Raw genomic sequence first — 24062 nt, 5'->3', positions numbered from 1 at the left:
CTTGGGAGCTGCCTGGGGTGTGGAGGTGTAATAGGCTGGGAATAAACCCCAGCTGCCCGCAAAACTCTTGCAATTGTGTTTCTCCCGAGACTTCAAACTCGCTCGCATGCCGAGGAGAACCACGTACGAGTGCCATCTGGGGACTCCTGCCAGAGCAGGCGCTTCCAAGTAACGGCCCGAATCGTCACGTGTGACAGGGTGAGGAAAGATGGCATGTCTGCCTCGGGGATGAGCTTGCTAGGACCAAATAACCCTCTTGGGGGCTCCTCCCTTACCCCGCTCCTCCGGCAGCAAAAGAGCTGGTTTTCCTGCTAAACCTCCACGCTGGAAAAGTAGAATTGCACCCTGAGGCTAGCGTTGTCATTTAGTTAGGCTGACATCTTGTGGAAGCCTTCCTAGTGGATTAAGAACAACAAATAAGCTGATTTTACTTGATGTCGATGTAGGCTGCGTGACTTCCTCATGCCGTGGGCTCGGAGGCTGGCAAGCCCTGCGGTCACAGGCTCCGGGGTTTGCAGCCACGCGCATGACACCGGGCGAGCAGAGAGCTCGCCCTCCTGCCTGAAGAAATGAGCACGTTAATTTTTGGCTGGACGTTAGCACCTCTGGGATCCTGGGAATATCTGCTGCTTTTTTGCTAAACGATAGCCTCTGTGTTGTGTCAGTAGGGCTGTGAGGCGGCGGAGATGAGCCCAGACGTATGGCTGTAGCGTTACCGTGTGCGTCCGGTCACTCGGATGCGCTGCGGTGGGGCTGCGTTAGCAGCGAGCCCGAGAAGCGGACACAGGAGAAAAAGGTGCATGCAAGGCGATGCATCGTCGACAGACATCCCCAGCTCTTCAGGCGAGCTGCAGACGTCCTTCGGGATGGGACAGGGCACCATGGGTTGGGTGGCGTTTGTCTTCCTGGGAGCAAAGGACACACGTGTGCTGGGGTGACTGTCAGCTCGCTGTCTGGCAGCTCTCTGCTCCTGGCGCTGGTCGCACATCGGAACTCCTCTTTGTCCCAGGGTGAGCGCAGGAGCCAGCCCTCCCCTCCCTGTGGGCACCCAGGGGGCGTCAGGCTGGCAGTGGGGAGGGACGTCAGGGTGGGAGCAGCACGGCCCAGCGAGCTGCGCGGGAGGGACAGTGGTGGCGACTTTATCCTGAGCCAGGCTCTTGCCATGCAGCCCCCGTGCTTTGGTGAGCTGCGGGCTCGCCATGGGAGACTCCTTCCTACAAGAGAGCAGCGCGTGGTCCTGCTTCCTCCACCATCGCACCTCAGATGTGGAAACACCGCTGAAATTCATGCGTGGCGTACTTGGCTGCTTACCCTTCCTGGTCTTGAATCAGCACCATTATACCTGGAATTCGTTTGCAGCCCTTGTATCATGGTAATAGAGGGGTACGGGCGCTTATCCTTTGCAGACGTGTAATTAGGCTAGGTGTCAAGGCAAAAATGAAGCATGTGACAAAGTGAATCTGAGCACTAAATCTCCTGCCTCCCCGTGAAGCCTGGCTGAGCGGCGGCACGCTGGTGTACAGCTGCCTCTGCCACCACCTGCCCAGAGGAGGGTATGCCAAACACTCATTTTTCACTTATTAAATCACCATCATTAACCACGATGCTGCCTGTCGTACAAACAGCTCGGAAGCCGATTCACAGATTACCTGAAGCAGAAACCTCTCTGCAAACCATCTTTTTTTTTAGGTAATTGCGTGCTGGGCGGCAGGCAGGGCGGTGTGGCGCTGGGTCACACAGCGGTGCCACGTCTGGCTCACATCTGGGGAGGAGGGATGCTGGGCTCTGCCGGGGTGGGTGCCGGGCAGGAGGCACCATTTCTCTCCGTAGCTCTGTGTGCTTAGTTTAACCTAAACTGATGCTGAACCGTTGGGATTAACAATGCAAGTTTTTGATAGTTGGCTCTAGTTGTAATACACGCGCTGCTGACCCTGCATTCGTGCACCGCCAAACCGTGCTCTCTTCCCCTTGTGAATCAGCTGGGGTTAGGTTTTAACATCAACAGCTGTAGGAAAAACTTGGTTCAGTTGTTTGGGGTTTTTTTGTTTGAATTCAGATGGCAGCCCTACAAAGGGGACGCTTTGTGACAGAGATGGCGATTCCGCTTTTGCCTCCCTGTACACAAATCCCCTTTCTTTTGCTTTCAGTGATTAAACCCAGAGCCTAGCGGGGATCGCCGTGGGAGCTGGGACGGCGAGGATGTGGCGGTGACTGCTTGAATCGCTTTCCAAGCCGGGTAGCGATGATGGTGGAAGAGCAGAGATTACAGAGGGTGGGGGGAACGAGCAATTTTTAACACCAATTCTACCCTCTCTGATAAAGATCTGATTTGATTTAAAGTAAATTTGCACTGTGGCTAAATTTATTATCCCTGATACTGGACAGAGCTGTGATATCATACTGCAAAATGATTGACACGGTCGACATGACCCTATTAAATCTGCTGAATCTGATACCTGCTTCCTGACGGCAGAGCTTCCGATTCCCTCAGCAGAGTTTTGTGCTGATTATTTAAAAATCCTACTAATAATCTGAACATTCACACTTCGCTGTTGTGAGTCCTCCTGATCCCGTGCATAAGAGAACGCATGTGTTGTGCTGCCGGGTCGGTAGTTGGCTTCTCAGTGAAAGTTTTGACTAGAAACAAGGATAATTTTTTTTAATAGTGAGCGTAATTGGTTACTGGAATAAATTACCCAGAGGTGGTAAACTCTCACTTGGAGCCTTAAAAACACAATATATTACTTTAGAGAGAGAGAGAGAGAGACTAGCCCAAGCAGGACTTGTTCAGCTGTAGGGTAGAGCTGATGGGTAGGATCTCTGGGGCTTGGGCGTGTGGGAGCCTGGGCAAAATGACTCTTGTGGTCAAGAACGATCTTCAGTGACTTTACGTGCCCTGGAGGGTTCGGGCAGTCACAGGCTGTACTGCTCTTCGTGTGCCCCAGAGACCGCTGTCCCCATTTGGATCTAACTGGGCGTAATTGATCCCACGGTTAGCGGTTTATGTTTCATTTTATGCAAAAAAAAAAAAAAAAAACAAGTCAAGAAACTTCAGATGGGCGAAACTTGACATCCTTGTCTCTGGGCCAAGGCCTTTGCTTGGGATTGGCTGTGATGATTTAAGATGTTAACGACGACAGGGTCCTTCCCTGTAGCTGCAGAGGTGCTGGTCTTCATCGTGTTCACCCCGTCCTGCCCCGCTGCACCAGCCCTAACGAAGGAGCCGAGTTAGCAGCTATATGCCCTAAACCGTTAAATCACCGCAGCTCAATTAGCAAAGCATTTTACGTTGCAGCCTTCAGAAGGAAATTCTGTTAATACTTTTGACGAGCTTCTGTGCTAAAAGTTTTGAACGCCAACAAGGTGGAAATAAACTGGAGCTGCCTTGCTAAAATCTAACGGGTTTAGATTCTACAGCTCTGTCTGTGCTAACATGGCGTGTAGCTTAATAGGATTGGATCAACCCCACGCAATTAGTGTCGCTTAGGCTCTAATGTATGCGTTGCCTGCTTTTCAGGGCATTGTACGTAGGCCTGGCTGTGCTCTGGTCTCGTGAACTGGAATGTCCATTAGTGGAAACCATCTCTTGGGTTTCCTCTCCTCCAGAAGGCATCTGGTCCTCGCGCGCCCAGGCTCTTCGGGGCGGTGAAGCCAGGGCCAGCAAAGTGGAAGCGATGGGTGGACTCGCTTCAAAAGCGTGCTCCTGCGTCGCCTTAAAATGGTGATGTAGGGGCACCCAGGGAGAAGTAAAATGGCACTTCTTGGAATAGCTGAATGTTTGGCTTTCTACATAATAGATGAGTATATATCTTAGATCCAAAGACATTCCCGGAAAAAAACACCCACATGTACGGGGGGGTGCCACGGGTTCGGTAAAATGGTCACGGCGCAATAGGTAAAGCGATGGGAAAGCATCGGGAAGCGCAAGCAGCTGCAATTGCAGGTTTGTGTCTCGGAGCAGGCTTTTAGTTTGTGCGGTGAAGTTGTCAGGTGTCCGATTTTTTGGGGGTGAATCGCCTGGGGGTGCAGGCAGCACCCACTGCCACCAGCGCGCCCCGAGCTGCCGCCTGGGACAGAGCCATCGCGCTCAATGGGACTCTCCAGCGTGACCGTGTCTCGGTTTTCCTGTCCGCCGAGCATAGGAACAGCAAACTAACTGCTCAATAAATGAGTAGCTTTAATTTTCACTTTGTTTGGAGACTTCAGCTTTGATTTTTTTGAGGGTGGAGTGAAGAACGGGACAACGTTGGGTCTGCTGAAGGCTGTGACTTCGTCACAACGAGCTCCCGGTTTTAATTTCGGTCACTTTTCAGTTACCTTTTGTGATGAGAATCAAATTACTCGATCAGGGAGGTGACGAATCTTCAATAATTCATTAAACTTAATGACTTTACAACATCCTAATTTTCCCCCTCCCGGATTCTGTTTAATTTTTATTTCTGCTGGAGAGTGGGCTCCGTGTTTTAGATTAAAGGCTGCTCATCCAGGTATTTCAAACCAGCCTGTCACCTGGAGAATTGAGAACTGGAATACCCTCATTTTAGTGCTGCTAAATGGTTTTTCTTCTCAACAGGATAATTATATTGATCGGGGCTTTAGCACTTCAGAAATTGGATTGTGGTTGCATAAAGTGTGTTTCAAAACTCTTAATATAAGCTATATTATACCGGAAAAAAACCCCTCCCAGCAAACCCGGACCGCCACTGTTGTTCTTACCCTCCCAATCGGATACAAATTTGGGTATTTTTGACCCAGCGTCTGCCTAAAAAGCGCGAAGCTGCCACTGCCGCTTGGCCCCTTGCCCTCCCGTTAACAGCAGGGCTCACGCGAAACTCGCTGTATCGAACCTTGGCGAAATCCAGCTCTCGGCGGGTGGGCCTGGATACTTCACTTGAAATGTTGGATTTCATCCCCGGCAAGCGTTTTACGAGGATTTTACCATTAAAAAGAATTGATTTTTGGCTTTTGCCTGGCTGCTGCAGGGCAGCCCTGTGTGCTAGCTGGGTGGGGAGGTGTGCGAGGGAGCACTGTCACATCGGAGGCACAGTCCTCCGGGCTTCTAGTGCGCATAATCACTTTTTTTTTTTTTTTTTAAAAAAAAAAAAAGCAGCTAAGAATGTTCTTGAAATGAATTAATACTGGTTTACTGGTTTGCCTTTGAGACCCTGAATACCTGTTTACCCCTTTGTCTCTTGTTTTTCAGGCTGGGCGCAAAGAAAGAAGTGATGCGCTGAACTCTGCCATTGATAAAATGACCAAAAAGACCAGAGACTTGCGTAGGCAGGTAAGCGATATCTAAAGCCGATGCTTGTTGAGACAAACGAGTGCAATTCTGCACGTTTGCCCTCTTGGGAATGTGTTATCTGTGGATTTGTTTCTAGTGGGCGGTGGGCTTGTTGCTCGTGTTTAGTGAATTAAAAGCTAGAAGTTTCGCAGGAAAGCATGGGGTGGAAACGTAATCCCCTCTTAACTGTCTAATAAAGATGTTGGATTCTTAATCATCCTCATGGCAAGAGAGATTTTTTTGTCTTAAAAAAACAACCTCCCATTTTATAGGTTTTGGACATAACCAGGGATGTTTTATAATTCTGACGGTTTTCATCTCAGCCTGTTTTCTTTGAGGACTGTATTTACGTAACGTCAGTCTCTCGTCCCTTTGGTTTTTAAAGCAATATAGTCCCCTCTTCACGTAAATGTGGATAGGGATCACGTTTGCTGAAGAATGTTTTTATTCCAGTAGAAAAATAAAAAAAGTGAAATCAGCATGTTGTTTAATCAGCTGAGGGAAAGCAGCAAATTTACTCAGGCAAAACCAATATGAACTGCTAAATCAATATTTGTGGCCAAACTGGAGGCTTGCTCCTGTATAACTAATCCAGTTTTTTAAGGAGATTTAATTTAAATTGAAGCAAAAAGTGTAGAGACAAGACTTAGTGCAGGGAAAGCCTTGGTCACACAAAGGAAAAAGGATCAACGACAAAAGTACTTTAAGCTTTTACGTATTAATACAGTAAAAGGAAAACAGCAGTGGAACACTACTGGAAAATAACTCATTCTTCTGTTTTTATTTTAGCTCCGCAAAGCTGTTATGGACCATGTATCCGACTCTTTTCTGGAAACAAATGTTCCGCTTTTAGTATTGATTGAAGCTGCCAAGAATGGGAACGAAAAAGAAGTTAAAGAATATGCCCAGGTTTTCCGCGAACATGCCAACAAATTGATTGAGGTAAGATGGCACAAATTAAAATGAAATTATCACTGATTAAATTAAGGCAAGACTAGGCAAAACACATTTTTCAATTCTGTTGAAACAAATAGCGAGTTCTGTAATAAATTTGCTTTTAAAATTTTCTTTGAATTAATTTAAGTACAATTTAATTTAATGTTTAAACACTCAAACGTGTAAGCTTATCAAAAAGCGGCAGCTACTGTTACGTAGCCCGTGTAATTTTAGATATTATACAGTGTTGAGTATATTATGCTGTTACCTTTACTCGATTTGTTAATTGGAGATGGCGATATGGAGTAAGGGCGACTGTGGCGCGGCTGTACCCACGTACCGTTCGATCCGTTGTTTGGAGCCTGGAGGGTTTTTCTTTTCAGTAAAATCCCAGTGAATATAAACAGGCCTTTTATAGGAAGGCTTTTAGAATGAGAACCTGCTTGTGTGTGCGTGTAAAGAGCGAACAACAAACAAAAAACTCGCGATAACAAAACCAGTCCCTGCCACCTTTTCCCAATAAAAACCCAAAGCCTCTCCAACTGGTGTTGCTGAAGACTAAAGCTGATCTGTGGGAAGGTGATCTTAAATGGGACCCACCTGGCTTAACTGAAATGCGTTAAAAGTCATTAGTCCGGTATTAAATTTAAGTTCTCCAACAGGTAACGTATTTACAAAGAGCAACCTAAGTTCATACCCTGTATTCCTGGATACGTCTCATAAACCCTGTCCTCTTGCCGTTGTTTTTGCATGAGAATGTCGTGCCTTGTTGATGCTAAATGGCAAGAACAAACCTCTCCGGGTATCGTTGAAGAAAAGTGCCGCTAGGAATGAACTTCAGAAACTCCTCCTGCATGCTCTGGGCTGCTCTGAGGCATCGGCCGGCTCCTGTGGTGCCCTCAGCAGCTGCCCGGGCACAGCCAGCTCCCGGTTAATGTAATTTTGCTCTTAGTACCACGGTGTTTGGTCCCTCAGTCCTCGTGTCTCCTAGGCTCACGGGGAATGCTTTCACACCGCTTGGCAGATTTAAATTACTTAAGAATAAGACTTATCAAACATCAGTAAAAGCAGTTTCTCACTCTTGCTCGGTCTATTTTTCTCACTTTTTTTAAAGCCTCTGGGACTCTGAGCGGGGTGAGTCTGGGTTGCATCGAGCTAGTCCAGCTCTTCGGAGTTGCTGTCTCAGCAATGAAAGTCTTTAATTATTCTTCACTTTTGGCCTGCCGCTTTTTGGTGTAAATACCATCGTCATATAGTTTCAAAGTGATTTTATCCTAAATTTTAAGTAATTCAACGTTGTTTGATAAAACAGCAGGCAGAAGGTGTTGCTGCTGTGCCCTGCCTCAGCAGCAGGATGCAGCCGTTCCACGTGCAGTGTTGGGAACACTTTGAGGCGGGTTTTCTCTAACACCTCCCTTCCTGGTGCAAGCCTAATTTATCTAGAAAATTCTTTTTAGGGCTTGTTTACAGGAGAAGTTGCCTGGCATAACAATAGCAGTGCCTTCCCTGCCGTAGTTCTGCCGCCTCGTCAGTGGGTGCGTGGTGTCCACACATGGAGTTTATCGGCCTAATTACCAAGGAGTAATTGCGCTGCTCCGTCTATGAGCTTCTCTCCCACCCTTGCTAGGTGAGCCCGTACTCCCTGCTCCTTCGGAATACGTGTGGATCCGAAAGCATCGGGTGCCTGTCCTCACTGGCGTGGGAGAGCGGTTTTTACTGACCTCACCTTGTGTGCGAAATGCCAAGCTGCAAATGAGTTTTACAGAACCTCTGTTCAGCCAGCCAGTCTGTCTTTCAAGTAAGACTGTTCCCCGGAAAGTATGCATTAAACAATATTTCTGACTGGCATCAAAAGGTTCTGCTAAAATGATATGCTGCTGCAACAACTTTTTGAAGGCTTGCTTATTGCTTTTGCTGTCTAAAATGTAACTATAGCGATAGAGTAGCATGATCCAGATGGCTTATAAACCTCTTCCAGGAACGTAGATGGATTAATATATAGGTTTAGGTTCGACAGAGGGGGAATAGTATTCCTGCAGGGCCCTTGTCTTGAGGGATAGCGAGCCGCTGTGGAGTCGTACGCCATGTCAAATTTACGGTGAAGGAAGACGAGTCGCGGTGGGTTGCACTTACAATGTCTCGGTGCGTCTCTGCCAGAATGGAGAAGGATGTTTGCGAGTTCCCATATGATTCTGCTCTCGGGCAGAAAACTCGACTGCAGGTATCTGGCAAAACAATAAAAGTTTGTTTAAGAGCGGAACAGAAGATGTTCCACCTGGGGAGATGAGAAGTGATTGCTTCTACCTGCTTTCAGCGGAAGATAAGTGTGCCGGGGAGTTTATCCTAACTACCCTCAGAAATGCCGCTGAGTGACTCGAGACATCAAATGTGACAAAACAGCTGCAGTGCAGAATGGAGCTGTGTTGTGTATCACGCCGTGATTGACAGGCTCCCGTGTTTGAGACGGAGAAGAGAACGCGTCCTTTCCTTTCAAGCTAAGCCATGGGAAGAAACGCACAGAAGAGACCCGCTCTGCACGAGGCAACTCGGAAGATCCCCGTCTGAATTAGTGCGAGGTTTTACACCTTGGATTTAGTACCCCGGGTCCTGTGACCTGGAGGAGTCAGTGCTGCTCTCCTGGGGAACCAGCCCCTAGAGGGGACTGGGATAAATAAATATATTTTATTTTGGTTTTTTGGACACTAAACTATTGCAGGTGTTGGCTAGACGGGAGGAGTGGTGCTGCTGGTTCTGCCCTGGGTTAGCTTGGGGAGTTCTCGCTCCTGCAGCTCGGAGGTGTTTATGGGCCCTCCAGGAAGCTGTAAAGGGATGCAAGAACAGGATTTGGCTAAGTTTATCTCGAAACGTTCCCTTCTTGGCAGCAGAGCACTGTCTGCTTTCTGGTTCCTAAAGTCCAGGCGGCCAAATTTGACCAAAAGGTGCCATAACCACAAAAATCTGATTTGCCCGCTGGGTCTGCACCTTCTAGAGAAACCACACCAAAGCCGTGTCCCGTGGGGCTTCCATCTAAAGTGTTTCTCGTGTAATAGAATACTAACCCCCTTATCCTGCCTTCTGAAAACCGAGAAACAGTGAAACAGTGAAAGGAGACATGTCTCCGTTGAATAATAGGTTTCAAAGATAGCTTTCAAAATTGCTCTCTACTAGCAGCCCATTAACTACCTCGCGCTCTGCCTGCGTTTTGTTAAGGGAGTTTAATCCAGGAATTGAGAAGCCAATTTAAATGTAGCAGCGCACGAGAAGGACAGAAGAGCCAGCATTTCGGGAACCAGCGCAAGAGAAAGTTAAATTCAGTTGCGAACTATGAAAATCTTCCTGATTTACTGATTGCAAAGCACATATTTAGGTTCCAGTGGTTTTTACGATGCTGGATAAAGTAGCCTTGGCTCTCCAATCTGTTAACTTGGCTCTTGAGGAAAGGCAGCTTGGCATTGGCATCCTTACCTTTAACGTTCCTCCCTGGAAACTGGGCTGTCCTGCGACTCCCTGCTCGTTTCTCAACGATGTCACTTAGCACCACGCTGACTTTTTGTTCCTCCCGCTCTTTGAAGTTTGCTTGTGCACAAACTGCCTTTGTACCGCTCCCTGCAGTCCCTGCAGTGGCACTTCTGGCTATTCTCCGATAAGTGAAAAAAGCCAGAAACGGTATAAAAAGAAACGTTTTGCTTTAGAAGAATAAAACTTAGGTTGGCTGTTTGTCGCTGTTTTATTCTATGTGGTCGTCATGGAAAAGTTTTTCAGAAATTAGGTGGCTGAAAGGTAGGTGAGGGCAGAGTCCAGGTAAAAGCTTACAATAGCTGTTGGCTTGCTGAGGAATATTTTGGGAAGGACGAGTTTGTAAGTTCTTAAAAAAGGTGAATAATCCTGTCTTATAGGAGCGAATCCAGTACCCCTGTGTCAAATGTTTTTCTCAAATTTTATTTTTTACGTTTCTTCTTGGAGAAACTTTGCTAAGACCGGGGAGGCAAAAGCTCCCAATGATACTTCATAAGCATCGGTGTTTTTCTAATTGCTTTAATTTATCTGAAAAGGCCTCTCTGTGCCTTTTTTTAATGCACTGGGCTGTATCTCACATATGGAGAGATGATTTTCTCATCTTCACTGAAAACCCATGAACAGATGCAGCCTGCAAATTTATTTGCTTGGAAGGAATCACATTTGGGCACTTGCAGCTCCGTAAGCTCTCTGTAGCCTCTCGCGCTGACATTTTCCCCTGCTGCTGCCCCGACTCTGTTGCCTGATGTCCTGGAGTCATTCTTCAGAGCTCACGTTAAATATAGCGCTCTCCAGAAGCCCAGAGCCTTGCACACTTGCAGTGTTTTTATTGCAATTTATCCTGATTTGGCCATACTTGCAGCCTGTACGTTCTTCAGAGAGCCTAACAGCTGCAGGTTTCTAACACGTGAAAAGCTTTAAAAAAAAATAATGGAGTGAGTAAAACACCTTGGGCTTAAAATAATAGCTAGCTTTTTGGACTTCAGACAGAGCAAAGGTTTTGAAAAACTGAGGCTGACCTGTCCTCTGGTCGTGAGCTGTAGCTTACCTGGGCATAGCTGGTCATCTTTGTGAGAAAGGTATGCACTTGGTCTTTTTGCATGATATGGTTTGAGAAACCCACAACGATTTATTGTCATTTAGACAATTATTCTCTCACCCGATGACCCCTCCCCACCCAGGAAGGGGAATTGGGGAAAAACGTGGAAACACCAGGGTTGAAATATAAACAGATTTAATAGGATAAGGCTAGATAATTCCCATCAATAACACCACAGAACCAGTACTGGTCCCCGTACCAATATAAAATAGACAAGGACTATGCCCAGCCCAGCCCACCAGCAGGAGCCGTGCACTCCCCGCAGAGACAGCCAAGGTGGGACCCTGCGAGCGCTGCGGCTGTGGGAGGAAGGGCTCAGGGCTCCGGCACCGGGGCGAGGAGTGCTCAGGATGGCAGCCAGCAAGGGGGAGAGAGAGAGAGAGAGAGAGAGAGAGAGAGAGAGAGAGAGAGAGAGAGAGAGAGAGAGAGCTCCTCAGCAAACTTTCCAATTTCTACCGAATGTGCCGTTCCTGGTATGAAATAACCCTGTTGGCAGCTTGGGTCAAGTGCCCGGGTCTCGCTGCTCCTTGTCCCCGCACCTGGGGAGCTCGGAAACACCGAGACCTTGAAACCCGCACCCCAGAGCTGGCTAGAATGTAAATATTTTCACAAATTCGGACACTAGAGTCTTCTAGCAGTGCAGTTTTCCCAAGCATTAGAAGAGGAATTAGTCCTGCGTCGCTCAGACCAGGATGGTGCATCTTCTATATTTATTAAAAACGAAGCATGGAATCGATGTATCCAGCAGATCTAGGAATAAATCTGGCCTCACAAGTTTATACACCTACCATCTTTGGAGGTGGGAGTGGACGGGCTTTGCTCATTCTTAAAAATTCTTTTTTCTTGTTTGCCATCAAGGGGATCTCTCTCAGGACTGAAAGACAAAGATGACGCATCTTGGGTGAGGAGCGCACAGACAAGCGTAGGACTTGACACCCAAATGAAATATTGACTTGGAATGTTTTTCTGAGTCTTTGGGTATATTCATCTCTCAAAACTCAGCATTTTCCAGGCGAGGGTCGTTATCAGTCACTGTGGCATCTCAGCACCTGTTTTCCTAATTTATGGGGGCGGGAGGGGGAATCTGGAAACACAAGTTTGTCCTTTGCTTGCTTTTATTTTGAAGGTAATTGTGTGTTACAGGAGAAATGGCCTTGCGCTATGGTCTGGAGAAGAGAGGCAGAGTCAGTCCAGCTCGGGACTAATTTCCCGTTTTAAGATGGAGAGCGATATGTCTCTTCCAAAGAACGAGCACGTTTTCTGTAATTTGTCCATAGATAACCTTGGCAGCAATTTAAAACAAATGTCTTTAGTAAACGACCAGTATAACTCTAATGTGCCCTCTAAAGTGTGACACTCTTCAAGAACCGATGCACTTTCCTTGTAAGTTCATTTTATTAGTCAACTAATTCATAAATAAATTAAATTCTACTTGTAGAACATGATTTCCTTACATTTATAATCAGTAAAGTAGGAGAGCCTCAGCAGGAAAAAAAAGTTCCTCCATTTCCCAGCAAACTGGATATACAAATTTAATACATCATACATAAGTAAAGGCAAGTGACCTTTCAATAGGATAACTTTTGTTCTTGTAAGGGTTTTTTTTGAGGCCAATCTTCTAATGTTACACCGAATTATGCGTGCAAGGGTCTGTAGAATGCTGGTAGAGATGAAAAATCCTGTTGGAAGAGGAATAAGAGACGTCAGGATAATCTCGCCGTCCAGATTTCGTTGTGGGAGCGCCCCCGGGAGAAGCAAAGCAACCAGCAGTCCCACAGGGCCACTGGTGGGAGAGATGGAGTGATTGAAGATGAATTTGAACCCTCCCATATCTGGGCAGCGATGGGGGTGTTTGGAGACGTTCTTCTGTTTGAAAACCCTCCTGCCTAGCTGCTGCTACGTGGAGGAGGGGCTCCTCTGCCGTCCCTTTTCCATGGGGTGGTCCTTATGTTGGGTGGCTGTTGGGAACGCGGGGCTTGGTCTTTGAACGCTTGGGCGTAGGAGTTGGAGCTGAACGAGGTTAGGGTTTGGAAAACTCCGTTAATGTCCTTTTACCCCACTAGAAACAGCCCTGTATTTGCTCCGTTCCTTTCTCCTTTGGAAAGATAGAAGCATTTGGGGAAGGAGAATTCCATAAAAGAGATCAGGAAATAAAAGCCCAGTTGAGTACGGGCGCTGTTGACTCGATGCCCTCAGAGGCAGGTAAACAGCAATAGACTCCTGGCCTATTTTATTTTCCAGATATTTGAGTCTTCATCCCAACAGCATTTTTAAGTAACTTTTTTGGGTACGGCTTTTATAGATGTGGCATAAAAAGTTTTAATTCTTGATATATGACTAAAAGCCTCACTCCATGTCTGGGTTTTTATCATCTTAGTCATTAGCAATATTGGAATATTAATCATGTAGTGTCACCCAGGAGTTGCCTGAAGTCTGTAGAGCTCATTCCTCTTACTGTTTTGTTGCCTTCGTCAAGAGCATAATGTACTTAAAATTACCATTAAACTTCCCATGAACAGTTGTCTGAATCGTCAAAAACCCGTTTAAACGGCTAATAATAGGCACGGAATTGGAAGCCTTTAGTGGGATCATAACGCAGCACACTCTGAGTGATAAGCAAAATGAGATAGAACAGAATTACGATTTCCACTTTGATAAACATAAGAGGCTTGTTTGGATAAGGATAATTATTCAGGTACTATCCACATATCACTCCTAGAAACCCTTTTATTTTAAAGAACAACATTTGTGTTGCTAAGAAGCGTCAAAGATGAGGATTCGCTTTGAAAGATTTAGCTTAAGATCGGATCTCCATTCCGTACCGGCGGTGTGATTTCTGTCGTGGTAGCTCCGATCGACTTGTGTAACTAATGTGTTTTGTGCTTATAACAACATTTTAGCACTTTCGCTTGTTTGTCTGGGGAAGGAATAGTTCCCCTGCCAATAGTTACATCTGCTGCCACAGCTGCATCTCCGAGGGGCACGCTGCCCACGTAGCACACTGCTGCGCCTTCACCAGCTCCGTGCGCTCAGGTCTACGGCCAGGCTGGGCTCCCGGTCTGGGAGTGAAGGTATTCCAGCGCTGCTAGCACTTAAATCCCTGTGGGTACGTTTTGTGCTGGAGATGTATTAGCACCCTGCAAACACCTCTCCCCCCTCTTTGATTGAAAAGCCTGGCGGCAAGAGAGACGAGCGCTCTCCCGTCTGCGCTCGCTCAGTAAACGGAGCCCAGTTCGGTTTGTCGTGAGGCACAAACTCTGGATTCGCCCAGCTGCGTGAAAAATTTCCCTGCTTTATGAAACCTTGGCAGCACGTGGGGTTGGGTTGTGTTGGAGAAAGACGTTTCCTCTGGGTACGGAAGGAGTTCGCCAGCGCTGAGCGGAGCTTTCGCGGGACGGCTAAGCCTAGATTGGCACCAGGGAGCCGGAGACAGCTCGGTTAGGTTGAGAGCCAAATGCAAACTAGAGTTTTAGACACGCAGACAGTACTTGAAAGGTGCAAGTTTTGAGATTTGGTCCCAAAAGAAAGGTGGTTACCCATGAAAATATTTAGCAATTGCCTCAGTATTACAGGGAGCAGAAAATACACAATATATTGTCTCTGATCCCCTTCCTCTTTCAATCAGTTGCCAGCCTGGCGAAACAAAAAACCTCCAAACCCCCATTTCTCGTTGTCTAAAACTTTGGAATCAGAAACGAAAACGTTTTGCTTGCCGATTTCCTTCCATCTAGCTGAAATTTCCCCTCCACGTGTTTATAACCGGACTTGAAATTAAAGTCGCTCTCCTCTTCTGCGTGAGGTTGCAGAGCTCTGGAAATAGCAGTTACCTCAATTTTAGTCCATCATTCCCCTCGGTGCCTTACGTCTGGAGTTTTTTCTGCGTGCGGCTTGTTTTATTTAAAGACTTTTACTATTTTAAGTTAATACATTGGGATTCTGTTGCCCACAACAATCTCTTGCAGGGTACCTTCTGTGGAGCCGCAGCCGCTTGCAACTACTTAAGTCATATAAAATCACGGAGCAGCTGACAGCATGACTCCTGGTAACCTGCTCCGGAGTCCCTATGGATTTGAACCGAAATCTTCCTGCCATCCGCACTAAAGAAGCGACGCTGTTTTGCGTAATTCATAATTAGCTATGCCTCTGCGAAACTCGGGAGTTTGGAGGATTATAGCTATGATGCAGACTTCTCCCTCCTGCGGTACCTGGTAGGGCTGGGCGTTAAAATGCTCACGTTTATCTTGAGTATTGAGCGTAGTGGACGAGTGAATTAATAAATGAGTGGACTTACTGAATGATAAAAGCCTTTTTTTTAAGAGGGGTGGAAATCGCATAATTGACACATCTCTTCTGAGAGTCCTCCGTTGCTACTTAGTTTTGCCAGAATGGTCGTTTCTGCAGATAAATTAATTTCATGGGCTTTGACCATCATGAAGTGAATCTGGACTGTTTTCTTAATAAGGGGGGAGGAAGAAATTAGATATGCCGTATTTGAATTTGGTGAGAATATCAGCTACGCTGCTCTGTAACGGATCCTCAAGAGGAGAACGTTGAATGGCTGCCTCTCCATTCTTTTTTTTTTTTTTTTCCCCCTTTAAAATGAGTGATTTTAAGCTGTTTAAAGGTGGGAATTTGCATTCCCAGAGAAATTGTAAGATGAAAAGCAAAAATTAGAACAAGAAGCTGAGGATTTGACATTTAATCAGAAATTAAAATACCTGGAACGCCTTTGAAAAGCTTTGTTTCCCTGTTGTTGAAATTCCCAAAGTATCTGTGTGTAAATGGGTATGGTTTTGCAATTTTTTGCTAAGGGTTTGTGGATGGCGGTTACGAGAGGATGCTGGCTAACGTTAGACTGAAAAGTTACGTTTTTCAATTGTGAGCCCGTCTGAAAACTCTTACTTCTGCAGTGCTATTTTTACAGCTGCAGTTTGAAATCAGAGGCGTCACTCAGAATTCAATTAGCGTATCTTTGTCTCCTGCGTGGCCGTATATAATCCCTATTTAGAACAATGCTGTGTGGCAGAGGCAGCTCTGACAATTTTAAATTATGCAACAATAAACACATTAGAGGGCCTTCTCCGCATTATAGCGCTGCTGGGGGATTGCGTCCTGCACCCCTTTCGGAGGGCTTTGCCGCCTTGAGTTCCTGAAAGAGCTCTCCTAAAAACACGACCTGTAAAACAAGGAGGAGAAACTTGGTCTTGCCTCTCTGCAGTCAGTCCAACTGCACGAAGCAAAGACTTAAATACAAACTTTCAATGGCAGCCTTTGAAATCCTTGGAAAAAGAAGATGTATTAAGTCAAACATTATAGTTCCTTTTTTTCTCTTGCGGGGTTTGGTTTTTTTTTTTCCGGTCTTTTATTGAAAAAGCAATTTGTCAATCCTCTAATAAACAGCTCCATGTAAAGTAACCTCTCTCCCTGAGCTGGGATGTCAGCGCCAAGAGAAAGTTTAACAAGAACGGAGCTGCGGCGGCATTGCTCGGTTATTTTGAACGGTGTAATTTAAGAAGCTTGACCCCAAGCTCGTGTAGGTGAGGCTGCTGTAGTCTTTGAATTGCTGGAAGACATGGCTCCTTAGGCATTACCTGAACAAATTTCAAATTGCAAAAAATAAAAATAAAAAATAAAAAATGTATTTCAGGTGAAAAAGGTAAAAACTGCATATTGTCAGAGAAGGCAGTTGTCTGCAACAGCTGCCAACACAAACACAGGCTGCCAAATTGTCACTAACGGGGGAAAGAACTGCTTCAGAAATGTCAAGATTTTTTCATGATTTAAAATTGGTAAATTCTGAAGAATCAAAATAACTAGAATTTGAGATGGAATCACTCCGTGACAGATGGTACAATGTGTTTTTTTTATATATTGGAATTCTACCTTCCTGCTAATAACGTCTTCCCGATCGACCCTGCGCGCTGAGCTGGTGCCCACCTCTAGAGGGAACCAGTTAAGTTGTGCCTCCTCCAAAGGCATCCTCTCATCTCGCAGGACACTGATGCCATCGTTAATTACCAGTCGGATTTGAGTTTCGAGAACTGATCAGTACGTGAACCCCACCTTCCAGATGAGTTGGTCCGGCTTTGAGTCTCATTGGCACCGGTTCGTTAGCTCAGTTTGTAGAAATGGTTGTGTCTTTGCCCATCTCGTTAATGCTCGGTTCAAGGCCAGGTTGGAGCAACCTGGGCTGGTGGGAGGTGTCCCTGCCCAGGGCAGGGGGTGGCACTGGCTGGGCTTTAAGGTCCCTTCCAGCCCAAACCGTTCTATGATTTCTCACTGGGCGTAAATGTAAGCTCATTAATCTAAACATCAGCAGCTGCTTTGGGTCCATCCTGCCTTTTGGGATGAGGAAGCCGGCTCTGGGAGACGGCTGTACGCTCTGTGAGCTGAGACAACCTTGATGGTGCATCAAAAAATGCTTTTCAGTTGGTCTGTCAGTGCCGCGAGAGGTCTCTGATCCACGTCAGTCCCGCTTCTCTGTCTGCCTGCCTTCCCTATGTATTTTTAACTTTTTTCAAGAGATTGCTCGTTATGGCTGATTACATTATTTGCAACTTTTTTGTCTCCTTTGATGCCTGTGCCAGTGGTGCTTATGTAAAGGGACTTGATGATATTGAATGGTGAGAATGAACAAATGCAGCGGGAATTCAATTGCTATTTTGCTCTCAAGCACAAGTGTTCTTTCTAAATCAAGTCTGACCACTTACTCTGTCAGTCAGCCACCTTGTTGGAGACACAGAGAAACTATTTCATTTACATTTAAGGGCAATTCTTGTTTGCCTGAAGTACTTCATTTTATTTGAAAGTTTTAGAATTGTGTAAGATTTCCAAGTGCCCTGCGTGCTTTAACACAAATTTGGCAGGAGCTGATCTTGATCTCGGCTGCAAAATCCTATGTATCGTGTGTGCCTGTCAAATAACTGGCCAGCGGTGCCCTGTCCTCGCTAAAGATGGGGAGTTTGAAGTTATTTATCAAATATCACACCGGGGTTATTGATGATGGGTGCTTTCAGATACTTTTAAAATTAAATTTCTTAATCATACCACCATCCACATACATGCAACTTTAGAATTCGTGCTACAGACCACCTGATAATTAATGACAATTTAAAATACCTCATTGTAGTGTCGTTTACACCTCGATTAATCTAGTTGAAATAGCTCTTCTTAAATTTCAGATTTTAAGAGGCTTGTGAGTGTTTTCCAATAGTTTGGCAGTGCTTCCCGCGGGTGCCGTAAATCCTGGATTGCTCTGAATTTAGGGCCATGTCCTGCAGCGCTCCAGAAGTCATCTCCGCTGCTGCCGCGTCCCCGCTCTGCTCTGATGTGCACCAAATTTGTGAAGTTTGTGTGCTAATCTGGCAGAGAAACTAATCCACCACGGCGCATAGCTTTCTTTTGGACGAGGACGCTGAAATGAAGTGTTGAGATTTGGAGACGCCGCGGTAGGATGGGATGTGGCAGCCAACAGTTGGATTGTCGTAAACTGCCAAAGCCCCTCAGTCAGGGGAGCACACACGCTTCTTTCATAAAGGTTGGCAGTCCCGGTCGGGCAATTTCTAAAGAAGAATTGCCATCAGTGAGGTATTCAGAAGAAAAATGACTGTTCAAAAATGACTGTGCAAAAAAGCAAAATTTCATCGTACCATGGCGGGGACACTCAATTATAAACTTCTTTGCCTCTCTGTATTCAGACAGAGCGGGGTTTCTGTGCGCTTGATTCATCACACTTGGCTTGAGAGAGAGCACAACATCTCCAGATATCGGAGAGGCTGATTTTGTAGTGCTTCAATGTCGCTTTTATTCAGCCCCTACTCAATAGAGCTTTGTGTTCTTCTCGCTCCTAGAGATTGGAACTGCTGCTGCGGAGGCAGGAACGACGTGAAAATATGGACCATAAAAAAGATTGGCAAACTGGTGTTTCTCAAAAATATGACCTGTGCTTAAAACAACAGCAAAATCTTTATTTGACTTTTAAATCATGGCATCTTATTGTCTTTTGATTTTATTTTTTTTTCTTGAGCCTCTAAACAAAAGCGTAATATACTACAGCTCGCTGTGAACGAGGGATTTAAGACATGGCAAATCTACAGGAAAAAAACCCAACCCTGTCTTCAAACTAAAATCCCTTTTTGACGGGGCGTTATCGAGAGTACAGCTGTTGGGTGGTAGTGCCGAGCAGAGAGGAGCTGTGCTGGAGGCTGCAGCGAATGTGGTAAGAGAAAGGAGGGAGAAAAGAGCCTTGAAAACCCGGGTGCGAGCTGCACCACCTTGCAATGAGATGAAGGCTTACCGCAGCTCCACCTCTTAACTCGTAGGTCTTGTCTACGAAGCCTAGTGAAAAAGAAAGTCGAGGAGCAAGACACTAATATTCCAGAAAGCTGGCAGAGTTTTTCCTGTCTTGTTGATGCTGCATAGTCGTTCTTTCAACTTCAGTTTGTTTTCACCCAAATATATGCCGTTGCATCTGTCTACTTGGTCGTTCAGTGTTGGAAACAGACCTCTCGTCTTGACGGCACCTGGGTTTTTGTCCTCTGTAACTTGATTTGGAGCTGGAGGGAGGAAGAGGCTGGGTGCTTCGCAATGGGAACTTGCTTTTTGGTCCCAAAGTTAATAATGGGGTTGATGAAAAACACCATTTGGTGCATTGGCATGTGGTTGACGGTCTGTGGGACAGTAATGTATTCTGCGTGGGAACATCTGTCGTAAGGGAAGGGCTTGGGGAGGGGGAAAAGCACACGATGGAGCTGCAGATACTACTTCAAAGTGACTCGTATACGAATGCACGGGATAATTAAAGGCAGAATGGAATTTCCCCAGCTTATAGAGAAAAGTGCATGGAGCGATCTGGTTCAGTGGTGTTACTGAGCAGCTGCTGGCTCCTGATGGTGCTTTTAGAGCGCGTTTACTGAGGGGTTTTGCAGGTTGCTCTGTCTCCAAAAGGACAGTACTCGGTGTTCGTCTCAGTTCACTTCGTGCTATTTTTACAGCTGTCTGTGTTCAAATGGCTCAGAATAACATGCTTGTCATTCACCTGTCAACTAAGAAATGTAACTCACTTCAGACTTCCTTCCCCTGAGAGTAGCTCCGATATGAGGAATATCTTCAATTACCCAAAATTTCTGTGCTGTCCCCTTCCTGCGTGCTCTTGAAAGGCAGGTGTTTACCAAAGGTCCTCTGTTCCAAGGTGACCTAGTTAAGGATGCTGCTGTGCAGCAGGTCCTGGTTTTGGAGTAAAGTTTTAGCATCACGAGACGCTATTTGAATTTTGGAGAATTGTGTCGGGATCTTCAAGATCACCTGTACTGGCAGATGTTTTTATTCAATAAATCGTGGCACAAACGGAGGGCTGGATGAAGAGCTTTCACTAGATAGAAGTACACGGAGTAGTTTAAGGCCATGCATTCGAATACCTGTACCTTGTCGCAGAGGTGCGCTCCGTGCGACGCCAGCAAAACACCTCGAGCTTCGCAACACCACTGCACCGCTTGTGTAGGTGAAGGGCTTGATGAGGCTCCCAGTTCTTTTGTGTTGACACACAGTAGGATGTAGAAACGTTTCAAGAAAAACGGAGCATCCCTACGCTTCTGGACATGAGAAGACTTAATCCTCGGATGCGTGGGAGCTGGATTGGTTTTTTAATTGTGTGATTGCTGCTGTCTCACTCAAGTGGGAATGGGCTTTTAGCTGTAACTTCAAGTGCTGCACGTGTTACTGGAGAGAACTTAACCGAATTGGGATCTTACAATGTCTTGTTTGAATGACTGTGGTTTTAGGATCTGATGAGTTACGATTTTATGGCTAGAGAAGGAACAGACGTCATTAGAGGTTTCAAAATTGGTTAGAAGTGAACGAGTGCGGATGCTTTGTATTTCATGATGGGTTACCGGTCACTGTTGGGGGCAGGTAAAATGTTTCCTACAGAAGAAAATGAAACCCAATTCTAACAGTTGTGTTGTGTTTTCTCCCGCCTCTGACACAGGTTGCCAACTTGGCCTGTTCCATCTCCAACAACGAAGAAGGCGTGAAATTGGTTCGCATGTCAGCCAGCCAGCTTGAAGCCCTGTGTCCCCAGGTAATGAAGAGCGTAAGAACATAAGACATACCCTAATGAGTTGGGCAACTGCTCCTGCTTAGCGCATGTTCTGGCCTCTTAGTGTCCGTCTACGGACTGGCTGCAGAACTTGGCTTTTTCCTTCATATCTGTAGAGAACGAAATGCAGCGTAAGCATCAAGACTTAGAAACTTTAAAATACATCACAAAGGAATTAGCGATACAATTGAGTCTTTTTTCCATAATAGCTCAAATTTCATTTGGCCAGGGTATTGTAATAACCTGCGAGACAGTAAACTGGCGAAGCTTCAGTGCTTTTACTGGGCACGTTCGTGTTGCAGGAAGATGTCTTGTGAAGACGCTACCGCTGCTCCTGTGCACGCTGTAAGATGAATTACAGATATATTATTTTTTGCCTGAGTAGAATATAAATATGCCCCAAAAAATCTTCTCGATAGAATGGGATCAGAGGAAGCCGGCTACGCCTGAAGAGTTTGAACCTGGCTGAGACTACCTTTTAATTAATAACTTTTTAATGGAAAAAAGGAAATTAAGTTTATATAAGCACTAGACTATCTTCTTCCATTTTGACAGCCCTGATGTTTTAAATGTCAACAAGCAGATACTTGGATGAACCCCCGAAGACTACAACGCACTCTCAATTCTTGTAATTTGCATTTTTTTTAAAGCAACAGGAAATTCAGATCTAAACTGTACAAATAAGCTGTTGTTGGTGACGAGGAGCTAATGGGAAGTATTTACTCAAAAAGTCATTCAAACAGTATTTTATGAAAATAAGGCGTATTGTCTCAGGATTATTTGGAATTTGTTCAGATTTTCCCATATCGAATAGTCCCTTTAAAACCAGTTGAAAGGAAGAGAGAGGGGGGAATTTTGAGGGACTAGGTAAGATAGTGTGAAGAGCAGGACTATTTTACTTTTTGCATTACTTTTAAGTGACAGTGCTATTAAATAGGTGAAGGTAGACACCACAACATAAAACATTAAATACTTTTTATGAGGCCTTTTGTCATCCTGGGGCGATTTCTGTGGTCCTCGCTCCCAGCTCAGGTGCGGGGGCCGGTGCCTCGGCTGCGTTGGCCGCCCAGCTCTCTGCCTCCCACCTCTGGGGCAAGACGTGTCTATGGCTCCTTAAAACCAAAGGCCAAGTTTTACAGTTGGAACCAAGGACGTGGAAGAAAAAGCTTTTAAAAATACATCTTCTCTGGTATAAGGGCTTGCTCTTTCCTAAAGCAGCCGACTAGGCTGGACGTATTTTATTTTATTTTTGTTATCTCCAAGAATATGGGTGTCTAATGCATGTTGTTCCAAACAAATGGTGATGTTTTTTGAAAATAATCGTCTTAAGAAAGTTAGGTTTTCTTTGAATCTGAATGTTTCTGGTAGTTGTCCAAGTCTGTGGGGGTGTTTTTCTTTCCCCTTCCCATTGCTGCAACTGTGTGTATTTCAAACTCTTCTATCTTTGTTTTTCCAACAGCTGCCTATTTAAATAAATCTCCTCCTTTATAAAATAAACACCATGATAGTCAACACAAAAAATTAAGCGATAGTCAGTCGTCACCAAACTGTAGTCACGTCTGCTGAAGTGCAGTTGTTAACCTTTAACTTGAGGGATTGTGGATAATACGTTTAAGAGGCATTGGAAGCTTTGATTAGCTATAAATGGGCGAGGGCTCAAACTGATGGATTTTGGCTTGGCAAAGGGCACGTATCGGAACTTCCAAGTTCTGATGCTCTCCTGCGCGCTTTTGCCTTAATTTCGGGGTCGTCACCGAGAGATTAGTCAATGACACTTCAGGTGTTCATCGCACTTGAAAGAGTGCTTTTATATTGCGTTACATGTTGTCTGGTTGATTCTTTAATGCTCGAAGAGTATTTAAACGTGTCGTGAATCCCGAGAGATAATCGGGGCACCTGTCTATGCTGTTTTACAAGCGGCATCTCCGCTTTCTCCTGACAACACAGAAGTTTGTCTCATGCCAGTCTCAGTGATGCGGCACGCTGCCATCCTCCTTAACTGCCTTACTGAACGCTCCCCAGACTTTGATTACTCTGTATAATCTCTAAATGCTTCTCGATAAAAAGGGCAGCATAGTGGGCTTTCGTTTCCTTTTTTAGACGATTACCTGTTGACTTCGCAATTCCTGGTGGGAATCCTTGAATCATTTTAGGTGGCTGTGCTGAACAAAAGTGTGAGATAGGCATATAACACAGATTTAATCCAATGTTATCTGCCTTTTTCTTGTTTTTTTTTGCTTAGATGGTATTTTTCCAGGAAGATGCTGGATTCGGAATGAGTCAAGTCAATCAGTAATTACAATAGTCTCTGAAACTCAAGTGAATATATCAATATCACACAGAAATATGATGTATGAAATTTAATTCGAGGTATTGCTGTGGTTGAAAGGATGAAACTGAAATTTAATGCACTTGAGTAAGTCCCCAGGTAACCTCTTAAATAGCTTAGCTGAGTAGTGGCCATTCTGGGAGTAGGGAACTCCTGGTTAAAGAATGATTTCTGCAGAAATCAATCTGTAGAGTTAATTATAAAAGCTGTATCTCAAATAGAGCAGTTACTCGATCTGTTGCCAGAACTAGCCTTTTTGAGCCGGCAGCAGGAGTAAGGAACATGCAACACTTCAAACTGCTTAGGGAAAACTTGGAAGTTTTCTTGGTACGGACAAGAACTCATTCATTGACAATGTCACCTGCGGGTTCGGACGTTCTCGGGTTTGAAATTTAATTCTTTGCGGAAAATTTTTCATTTGTAAAGTCTCTACGAAAGCAAGCAGTTAAATTTGTTTAGTGTGGCTGTGTTACTGCAAATCATCTCTTCCTCGAGAGTAACATCATCCTTCCTGGTTGTGAGTCCCCGGCCAATTAACGCAGAAATTAATGCAAAGTTGAAGACTTAATGTGATATTTAGAGCTCCCTTTTGAACAGGAGGAACTGTTTGGAAGAGCTGTGCATGCTCTGAAGGAGCCAGCTGGGTGACTTGGGCCAGGCTGGGTTTGCAGGGAAGAAATAAGGCAGCGGTAGGGGGTCACTGGTGTTTTTTTGCACGACACCTTGACTTACAAGCCGGCCTGAATTCTGTTTTCGAGGACGTGCGTTGCTGAAACTCTGTATATTGAAGTGAAACAACTTT

At 45.4% G+C, this 24062-nt stretch overlaps 1 protein-coding gene across 3 annotated transcripts in view; it reads left to right on the top strand.

Annotated features, from left to right (window-relative positions):
- Positions 1–24062, top strand: part of CTNNA1 (catenin alpha 1) — a 122359-nt gene that overhangs the window by 66126 nt on the left and 32171 nt on the right. For all 3 annotated transcript variants that reach the window (XM_074604438.1, XM_074604437.1, XM_074604439.1), the window contains 3 exons: positions 5204–5284; positions 6074–6226; positions 20821–20913. In XM_074604438.1, the coding sequence (XP_074460539.1) occupies positions 5204–5284; positions 6074–6226; positions 20821–20913 (327 nt within the window). The remainder of the gene's footprint in view (positions 1–5203; positions 5285–6073; positions 6227–20820; positions 20914–24062) is intronic.

Source organism: Larus michahellis, chromosome 11, assembly GCF_964199755.1.
Source record: "Larus michahellis chromosome 11, bLarMic1.1, whole genome shotgun sequence".
Lineage (NCBI taxonomy): Eukaryota > Metazoa > Chordata > Aves > Charadriiformes > Laridae > Larus > Larus michahellis.
Note: the sequence above shows the minus strand (reverse complement) of the source record. Positions and strands in the feature narration are given on the sequence as shown.